Here is an 11,145-nt window from a genome sequence, read left to right on the forward strand (position 1 = left end):
ACAGTGATAAATGAAACAAGAGGTTGACAGTCCGGGGTTCTACATAAATATTACATAATGTGGCCTAACCCTAGGAGTTAATAATAATTGAACAAACGTGAATCTATCATATGAAGAATACTAGTATGTAGACAACAACCAATATTCAGTATCAAAGTCCATAAAACACTACAAAATAGGAGCAGAGCAAATACAGACCTCCAAAACATAAGAGGTGGGATCAGGTGCCATGGAGGAGTGTGCATCCCGTGTGCTCCATGTCATGATCGGGAAATAACGGAAAATCCGTTGTCAATGCAGTGTAAAAATAATGGACTAACAATTAGTATGAAAAATGTCAGTCAGCATTTAATTAAATGATAAATTGTATTTGCTGATATATCTTCTATTTAAATTCATCCTTTAGAGAATTAAGATTTTTTTTTACAATGGAAAAGTTCGATTGTCTATAGTGACCCCACCCTACTCCTGTTGATCTTGAATTGAACGAGCCAAACGCTCTGAAAAGCCATTATTAAATAAGACATCATTCATTTAATATTCATGAAAAGCTATAAAAGATTTTTTCCATGAAAATTCCAATGTAAAATTTTTATTGTTTATTGTTGTCCCATCCTATCCCATATTAATTGCGAGGAAGGGGTTGTATATAAAGTGCAGAAATGATGCTATTGTCTTAGAATTAAATTTATTAAAAAAAAATTGTCGAAGCATTTGAAATCGGCATCTGACTTACACTATTCTAGTTATATACTGTTGTTTCTCTTTAACAGTGGACAATGCTTTGGTAAAGATAAAGATGGGGGTAGGTAGAGCAAATTACTGCACTTTGCAACGTATTATTTTGTTTAGAAAGATTGTTATGAGGTTTAGGATTCTGATAAAGGCAAAAAAGGGAGAAGGCTGAACTCTTGGTTGACTAAATGTTAAAAATATTTAACACTGAAATATGATTTTTAAGAATTTTAATTATAAAAAGAGAACGATGAGTGTAAGTTAGATTTCCAAAGGTAGGATTAAAACCAGATTCTTCTGGAAAACAAAAAAAGGTTATAACGGTCACCCTAATTTAAAAAGGATATAATAATTTATACAAGTTTTTCTGTTTACGTAGCATTTTTAATCCATTTATCACAAACGAATTTACTATTAAAAAAAGGATCAATGGCTCGTAAATTGTCTTTCAATTTTCTAAAACGGTTTTTAATATATTCCTGAATTTGTACTGTAGAGGAGGTTTTTCACACTGTATTGCTAAAATTTCCGCCTTTTCTTTCTCAGGGTCGGGAATTCGCCTGGTTTTCCTATGCTTAAATCATTAAAAATGGCTTAAATTTTATAAGAAAGTCAAATGATTCTCTCAGTGGAAACATGAGTGCTTATGCATAAGTAATTCACAGAGTCCTCATGGAAGGAAACATTATACAAAAGTCTTACCGTATATACTCGCCTATAAGTCGGTTTTTAGGAAGTTAAATTTTAGTCCAAAAGTCTATGTCCGACTTATAGGCGAGTCATAATAGACTGGTATTTTTTCTGGACGGCGAAAAGTACTAGTATTCTAGAAATATTAAATATTAGAGATATTAAATAATCTCTCCGGACATCCTGGTTATAAGGATTATGATTTTACTCTGTATACAGTACACCGAAGGATACAAGATAAGTAGGTTACTTGATGATACAATTTCATTTCTAATTTGATGTACAAAAGCTCTGAAATTCAACATTAATTATTAAGATAAGCAGATAGAGTGATTGACATTGCGATGCTAGGAGACATGTTACGCAGACTGATACATCAACTCCCGTCTTGGGTGAAGGTGAGTAACATCCCAAAAAGTCAATTAACGGTATACTGAAGTACTTTGAAAATACAAAAAAAAAATCAATTCTTGAATTAGATAATAATACAGGTTATAATTACATGTTAAATGATTTTACTATATAGTTTGAAGCACATGCATGTATCATTTAAAATCTCTTTTAGCTCATATGAGCATGGTCACGTGAGTGATCACATTTTTTCTGTTGTCCGTCTGACTGTCTAGTAACCCTCCGACTGTGAACTTTTCTTTTTTTTTTACATTTTCCACTTCTTTTCCAGAAAACTTGACCAATTTATCCACACTCGCCATGACTCTCGCTCAGATAGTTTGAAAATTTGAAAGTTTGTTCAAATCATGATTCCTGAGTAGCATGGTGTCTTATTTGGGAATCAAAGATTTATACATGAATACATCTTCTTAAGAACAGCAATGCCATGATAAGTTGCATTAAAATGGAAGCATCTTCAGGTAGTCAAAACCCTCTGTTTCTAGCATTAGTACTCACGTGATCAATGTGGTCCCTAAGCCTATTGTTTTAAAAGTTATATTCCTAATCTGGCTTGAAAAGCAGGTGGGAACATAGTGATCAGAATGCCCGTCCGCCTGTACGTCCGTCCTGTACATGACGTCCGTCTTTTACTCTTTGGTTTACCCATCTCTTATCCACAACTCCTCTCATACCACTGATTAAAATTTTAAGAATCTTTCACTCAATCGTTTTAAAATATTGCCAATGTGCTTCTTCTATTTTACTTTTTGACTGGACACATATTTTGAGATTCCCATAGCAAGAAATGAACACTGCCATTCTTTCAGTAATATTGAGGGGTACCCATCTCTTACCTACGTCTCCTCCGACAACACTGAATACAGTTTGATAATACTTAAATTACAGATTTTTTTTTATGAAATAATACCATTGTGACCTCCTATTTTACTTTTTGATCTGACATTTATTTCGGGTGTAACACAATTGGAACATACCTTACATATATGCTTCTTATGCACTCTATTTCTATTTACCGGTACTAATTATGTGTTTAATGTAGTTAATATTCATGTAAATATTAATGTGAATTAATATGGGTCAGCGTGACATTGATTAAATATTATAATTGAATGAATTCGAAAGATTACTATCTTAGTATGTATTTACGTGGTCAGCATCCCTTATTCGTATTTAATAATTTAACATATAGAATGAAGACCGAATGATGCATTATCGTCAAAACAAAATGAACTGGGGTCTTCATTTTATGACAGACTTGATCAATTACTAGTATTTGAGCGTAGAAATCCTGTAGAAAATTGACTACTTGTAACACAAAGCATTTCTTTCTAATACCAAAACCATATTTTCATATAAAACTTTTCATCTCTATTTTTATCCCACCGTATAACTTCAAGGAACAAGGAAACCTTCGATATGAAACACCTGAAGGGCTCTGCATGTATTTTTTTCTGACTTGACAATGTATAAGTATAATGTTGGTAGGATTTTTTTCAGTGGTAAAGGGGGTGTATTTCAAGCATACGTTGGAAATCTATAACCGTTACAATGCATGATTTGTCAAAAAGTTCAACGACAAATCCTAAAAATAATATAAACCCTTTGCCTTTTGCCCTCTGGTTGATATTCGTGTTTCATGCTGATCCTCAGTTCCCACATGCAAATTAAACATTGAAGCAACTTCCCGGGGATCATTACGTTGAGCCCTTTTACGGAACGGCACGAATGTGTAAAATACACATTCATTGTATTTTATATAAATTGCTGTAATTCTCATATTTCAATTTATTCTCTCATTTTCACATTAACCGGTATTCACTTGTTTAACTATATGTATTTTTTTTCCTTTTCTTCAAAATTCCATTCGATTTTGTGTAAGTTATATATAACTTATTGGTGATATATGAGCCTGTAACTATATATAGTATAATGTGTATAAATCAACCTTGTACCTGTCGAGAGGGCTTATATAGACTATGCCTGCTGACCAATTTACTTATGTATTTATTACATAATTAGACATGTTCAAATCAAATAATATCAAGATATGGTCTCAAAAGTCTTTCTTTTCATCAATTGGTACTTTATAATGTTTTTCAGATATCTTTACTCCTTACAAAAATATTAACTCTAGTAAACAAGAAACATCAGACGCTCTCTACTAGAGTACATTCTAGAAGCGGTGTAAATCAAATGAAACCCAAATTACATTTAGAAAATTGAAAATCACTAAATTTTTCTAGAGACAATGTCACTATTTCTAGTCTCTTTTTGCATATTAGAATTTTAACAACATGAACGTATGAGTGCATGTTTTCCGGGGTTGATTTCAGGGGACCTGGCCCACTTTCTCTAGAAGCCATCAGTTTAAGTGAGTTTTCCTGATTAACATGCGTCTTCGTCCGCCTTCATGCCGTTCCTTAAACAAAGGCCAAACGTAAACTAAACTTTTCAAGACCACAAACTCAAGTTTGTTCAAATAAAATAAATGAAGTTTGTTCAAATAAAATTAGTGCATATTAAGATATTTTCAAATTACCCTCCCTCTTCCGAGAATAGGGAAGGTCTACAATACATACTCTGTATGCTTACTTTGTTCAAGGGCTCATAAATAATTCCTCAACACACGATTTCTATTTAATCTGCAGGTGGAATATCAAACTCTTTTCTTAGATTGCCAACATATGCAAAATGCATATGCATAAGCAAAACAACCCCCCCCCCCAACATCATGCTTATTTGTAGTCAGATTAATATATGCAAAGCTCTTCAAGTATTTCAGATTGAAAGTTTCTTTTCTTGTATCCCTTGAAGGTAATAAGGTGGGACAAAAAGGCGATTAAAAATTTTATATAAGAATTTAGTATTTGATATTAGAAAAAAATGTTTTATGTTATAAGTAATTAAATTTCTACAGGAGTCTTTTTTATTCTTGAGATGGTCGTCGAAGAATGGCCATTAAGTGCACTGATTGATTTCCTACACTCAAATATTGAGTATGTCATTAAATGAAGATCCAAGTTCATTTTGTTTTGACGAAAATCATTATACATGTACCCCTGCCTCCCATATGAATATAGCAGCAAAATCCATGTTTTGCTCTAAGAGAACCGAAATAAGTGTCAGATCAAAATATAAAATAGGGGGTGCAATATGTAAAAAAAATTGTGTGAAGGTTTCATTAAATTTCACTCAGTAGTATGAGAGGAGGTGCGGATAAGAGATGGGTACCCCAAAGCATACAGACGGACGTACGGACGAACATCCCGATCACTACGTATCCCCTGCTTTTAAAGCGGGAATATAAATATAACTTTAAAAACAATGGACCCATGGGCCACATCGATCACCTGAGTACTAGCTGTTACTAGAAACAGACAGAAATCAGTTCAGTTTTGAAAAGTTAAAAATAGAAAAGTGAACAGATGTTTATTACTTTGCTCTACCCCATGGAGAAAATGTTAACACACTTGAATTTACACTTGTGCTTGAGGATGTCTAAATTAATATGATTACATTGTAATTACCGCTTTGCTTGTCTTTAGAAGAATTTTTAATATATCTCATATTCCAAACTTTGATCCCCTGCTGTAGCCGTACCCTACCCGCAGGGCTCATGATTTGAACTTGAATCTACAATAACTAATGACGCTTCCATATAAATATGAAAAATTAATTATGAATTTTCTGTTTTCGAACAGATTTTTCTTCTGCGTTCTTTGATCCCCCATTTTAAACACATCTTACCCCCGGGGATCATGATTTGAACAAAATTGATTTACAATCACTTAAGATGCTTCTACATGTATATAATTATCACCAATCAAGGTTTTGACGATCTTGATAAGAAGATTCTTAAAGATTTTTTTCTTAAGCTTTTCTATAAAACTTTGATTCTAGAATGCCTAATGACGCTTCCATATAAATATGACTAATCATGAATTTTCTGTTCTCGAAAAGATTTTACCTGTGGATTCTTTTTATCCCCCATTTTGAACATATCCGCCGTAATCATGAACAAAATTGATTTTACACTCATTCAGGATGCTTCTGTATAAATATGACTAATTAATTGCAAGGTTTTGACATTCTTGATAAGAATAATCTTAATTTTTTTCCCTATGCTTTTCTTTAAAAACTTTTATTGCCCATTGTAGCCCATCTTAACATCCCCTTTCCGGCGGTTATACTTAAAGAAATTTGAACCTCCACTAACTAAAAATGCTTCCTTATTGATACAATTTATCATGGCTTTGCTATTCTGAAGAAGATATATTCATGTATAAATCTTTGATTCCCAAATAAAACACCATGTTACAGAATGGAATCATGATTTGAACAAACTTTCAAATTTTACACTATATGAGCGAGAGTCATGGCGAGTTTTGATAAAATTGTTCCAGTTGTTCTGGAAAAGAAGTGGAAAATGTGAAAAGTTTACAGTCTGAGGGTTACTAGACAGTCAGACGGACAACAGACAAAATGTGATCATTAAATCTCACTTGAACTTTTAGCTCATGTGAGCTAAATGAGATTTTAATTGATACATGCACGTGCATCGAACTATATAGTAAAATGATTTAACATGTTATTATAATCTTCTGTATCATTATTACATTTCAATTTTGAGGTGTTAATTTTCAAAGTACTTCAGTATACCTTTTTTTTGTACTTCATTATGATACTATAATTGTATTTGCGCTGTAATCCTTTGGTCTCCAGAGATATAGGTTATGATCACTAAATGATTTATAAAATAAAAAATTTACTTTAATCATGATACTAAATCTGAAGAGTTTTTAATTAGTTTCAGTATGTAGCTTATATTCTATTCTTTAAAAAAAGATTTTTATTTTTGATTTTCGAAAGAAGTAACTTGTAAAACTTGTTCTTAATTTGGAAAGACACGAATGGCACACCATCAAATTGCTGCATGTTCCTACTCACTGTATAAGCATGGAAAAATTAAAACTCACTTAGGCCTTCAGAAGTTCCTACGAATTTACATTGAATTTCAAACAACACACAATAATAAGATTATCTGTAAATATAAGAAATAATGAAAAGTAAACAAATCTTTTACCGTTTCTCTAGACTCGTTTTTCACACTGGTCTTTGGTTGAAACTGGTTTAATTCTGATCTAATAATAGATTTAAATCACCGATCACCACCCTGATGTATGGAAAACACTTAGAGAAAGAACTACGACAAAACAGTTATATAAATAATAATAAAGTTTTTGTTTCACTTACTTGTTCACCTCTGCTAATGTGTTCGGAACCTTTTATGTGCGGAGTTAAGTGGCCAGTATTCATATATCACACAAGTGATTAGATGGTGACATACCAGAATATTTGCCCCGAAGTGACAGGAAAGCCCTGAAGTGTTACGTATCCCGCTACCGAAGGCAAATTTTCTGGTATAGTCAACCGAGAAGCCACGCTTTTATAAGCAATTCAAACAAGATGTGTTTGTGAAACACTGATGTCCCCGTATGGAAACATAGCGAATATTAAACTTTTCTTGTATATGCAAGTTTAATATATTGGTATCCAAAGTAGGGTAATCTCACTGGAAAACAATTGTGAAAATATGAAAGTAGGTCAAGTTTAAAGTTTTTTCATAAGTACGAAAATCTCCAAGGTCAGTGTAATTGGTATCCGATGAAAGGTCTTGCCACAAAAAATATATATGTGAAGTATGGAAGCCCTAGCCCTAACCCTTCAAAAGTTATGGCCAAGGTTACCAATTTTTAAAAGTAGGTCAAACCCCAACGTCAAGATCAAAGGGTCATAATTCTTTATATTAAATCCCGATCTGCACGGGATGCTACTGATGATCAAGAGTGTTGTGCCACAAATTAGTATGCCTCTGAATGGGAAGGTTGAAGTAACTCTAAAGAAAGATTCCGAAGAGAAAGCATCAGATTATCAGTTGTTGAAGTCCTTAATTAAACAGAGACGTTAAACATAGGATGAGAGGTTAGTGTGCTCTTGGCATGCTACATGTACAGGCTTGCACTAGACAAGTCGCTGTGACAAGGGCAATAAACATTACCATGGACCGCACTTAGTATGAAACCCATCGAGCATGGCTGGGACATGCTTGGACAGCGGCTACGCCAACGTCAACAACCTCCTGACAATGTCCAACAACTTGCTGCAGTATTACAATAGGAATGGAATAACCTTCCCTAAAATGACCTGGAATATCTCGTTATAGTTAGCCACGCCGAATCCGAGCCTAAAATACTCTTTTTGTCATTTTTCTTAACTTGATTGATATTAAACGAATTTAAATACTAAAAATGTTATTCATAATCACCACATGGCTTCTCGGGTGACTATACCAGAAATGTTGCTTTCGGCAGCGGGAGACATAACATTTCAGGGCTTTCCTGTCACTTCGGAGCAAATATTCTGGTATGTCACCATCGAAGCACACGTGTGATATATGAATAATGTCCACTTTAAACTCCGCACATAAAAAGTTCCGAACACATTAGCAGAGGTGGAGAAGAAAGTGAAACAAAAACTTTATTATTTATGTAACTATTTTGTCGTAGTTTTTCTCTAAGTGGTTTCCATACATCAGGGTGGTGATCGGTGATTTAAATCTATTATTAGATCAGAATTAAACCAGTTTCAACCAAAGACCAGTGTGAAAAACGAGTCTAGAGAAACGGTAAAAGATTTGTTTACTTTTCATTATTTCTTATGTTTACAGATAATCTTATTATTGTGTGTTGTTTGAAATTCAATGTAAATTCGTAGGAACTTCTGAAGGCCTAAGTGAGTTTTAATTTTTCCATGCTTATACAGTGAGTAGGAACATGCAGCAATTTGATGGTGTGCTATTCGTGTCTTTCCAAATAAAAAACAAGTTTTACAAGTTACATTGTACTTCTTTCGAAAATCAAAAACAAAAATCTTTTTTTATGCGCCCGGATCGAAAGATCCGAGGCGTATATTGTTTTTGTCCTGTCTGTCTGTCTGTTTGTCTGCAACCTTCGCCATAACTTTTGAACCATAAAAGATAGAAAATTCATATTTGGTATCCATACAACACTGATTAAGCTCTTTTAAATGACACCATGGTTTTCGACCTTGTGACATTTACTGTGACCTATACGCTAAATATAGCTTTTTTGTCGGCAAACTGTAACCTTCGCCATAACTTTTGAACGAAGAAAGATAGAGACTTCATATTTGACATACTCCGATAATTAAACCCTTTCACATTACACAAAGGTCAATGACCTTGTGACCTTGACTGTGTCCTATAAGCTAAAAATAGCCTTTTTAACCTTCACCATAACTTTTGAACAATGAGAGATAGAGACTTCATATTTGGTATGCATACTTCACTAATCAAGTTCTTTCAAATGACACCAAGATCGATGACCTTGTGATCTTGACTGTGACCTATATGCTAAAAATATGGGGGTTTCTTTAACTTTGTTGCAGCCGCGCGCATAGTGTCTCACAAACACATCTTGTTTAATAATAAAAATTTAGGCTATATAATGAAACTGATTAAAAACTCTTCAGATTTAGTGTCATGATTAAAGCAAATTTCTAGTACAACACATTTAGTGCTCAAAATCTGTATCTCTGAAGACGAAAGAATTACAGCGCAAATACAATTATAGATATACAAAATGAACACAGCCATCGAAATTCATAATTAATAGGCATTAGATAAGTACATTAATCCATATAACTATAAATGTCAGTACGTGGAATCATAACAATGGATGATGACATGCATGTGTCGCTATAAATTTTCAATCTTCATCGGAATACATGTAATCTGACAAATTAAACGTGTACAAGATAACTTTCAACAAAAACAAAATCTATAGATAAAAGAATAAATAAAATTATGCTTGGTTATCTTTCAGAATATGTCCCAGAAACGAATATTTTGGAAAACAATTATAGCCGTTGTAGTTATCAGCATTGTATCATACAGTTTGAAGAACCTGATGACACATTTGAAGGACTTATTGGGAATAAAAGCAGTACGAGTGACGAATTGTGACCTACCTTCAGATCTCCCCTTCATAAATGAGCAGTTGACATCACCAATAAGGATACCCGACTTACCACAGGTTACACCTATTCTACCTTCAACCAAAAGTAATAAATGTATAAATATGATAAAACGAAAACATGTAAAAGACTTATCCAGCGTTGAGATACCCTCGTTTCATTATTGTGTGGAAGGTAACATGATACCAGAAAATGTTCAAGAATTTTATCTTCGACGCTTGGATTACAATATCACAAGTAAGTTTTTCTCCTTCCTGAAAGGAAAATCTGATGTTGTAATAATTGAAATTGGGGGTTACACCGGTCAACTTCTGAGAAGACTTATTCCTGTAACAGATGCAAAGCACTATGTTGTTATAGAACCTGTGCCAAGTTTTTACAACACACTTAACAAGAACATTAAAACTTTCAACTTCAACACAAGCATAAGAACGTATAACTTTGGCCTCTCCAGAAGTCAGAAGGAAATGGACATTGGAATAGTCGGAGACGCAACGAATTTATCAAGGAAAAAAGTTATACAAAAAAGGCGAGCTAAAACGACTGAAAAGGTTCGGTTAGTGAGTGTCTTGGATTTTTTCATTCAGCTAGGAGTGGGCTGTCATAAAATAGACCTCCTAACTATAAACTGCGAAGGCTGTGAGATTGATGTTTTAGAGACCTTGCTCTCCACAAATCTAATAGAAAACTTTGATTACATACAATTTCAGCCACATTATTTTGCTCCACACGTAGGAAACTTTCTTTGTCGTTATTGCCGTCTGCGTCAACTTTTGGCTCGAACACACGAGGTAGTCTACAATTTTCCTCAAGTCTGGGAGGCTTGGAAAAGAAAACAATAAATGGAAAGTGCATTTAGTTATCTTTGTTTAAAGTTGACTCACAAATTCAAAGAATACCAGTAATCTTCTTTTTCACAGAGATCATCTTCATTTGAAATCCTTCATAATACGTATTTTGTATACATGTGTATATACTTGTATCTAAGCACAAAAAATCATTGTTTTGTTCAATTAAATAAATGTTACGGAAACAATTAAATCCAAAAACATTTTTCTAATAATTGGAAAGTATGATCCAGTATTCTTCACTGCCATTTAATCCCCCACCCATATATAATAGAGAGAGAACGAGAGAGATTAATTGGAAGTTCTCAATCTATATTTAAGGGGAAAAGTAGAAAAACTAGAGGTAATGTGAGCACAGCTCGCTAAATGATACCCCCGCCTCCTATATGATTATAATTGCAAA

The 11,145-nt window shown here is 33.5% G+C and overlaps 1 protein-coding gene across 1 annotated transcript; it reads left to right on the plus strand.

The window, feature by feature from the left end:
- Positions 1 to 1,687: 1,687 nt before the first annotated feature.
- On the plus strand, positions 1,688 to 10,920 carry LOC134253389 (uncharacterized). The gene is made up of 2 exons (XM_062735912.1): positions 1,688 to 1,823; positions 9,744 to 10,920. The coding sequence occupies exons 1-2, from the start codon at positions 1,770 to 1,772 to the stop codon at positions 10,734 to 10,736; spliced, it is 1,047 nt and encodes a 348-aa protein (XP_062591896.1). The 5' UTR covers positions 1,688 to 1,769; the 3' UTR covers positions 10,737 to 10,920.
- Positions 10,921 to 11,145: the final 225 nt, after the last annotated feature.

This window comes from Saccostrea cucullata, unplaced genomic scaffold (assembly GCF_032062105.1).
Source record: "Saccostrea cucullata isolate Sc308-1 unplaced genomic scaffold, CSIRO_AGI_Scuc_v1 ctg68, whole genome shotgun sequence".
Taxonomy (NCBI): domain Eukaryota; kingdom Metazoa; phylum Mollusca; class Bivalvia; order Ostreida; family Ostreidae; genus Saccostrea; species Saccostrea cuccullata.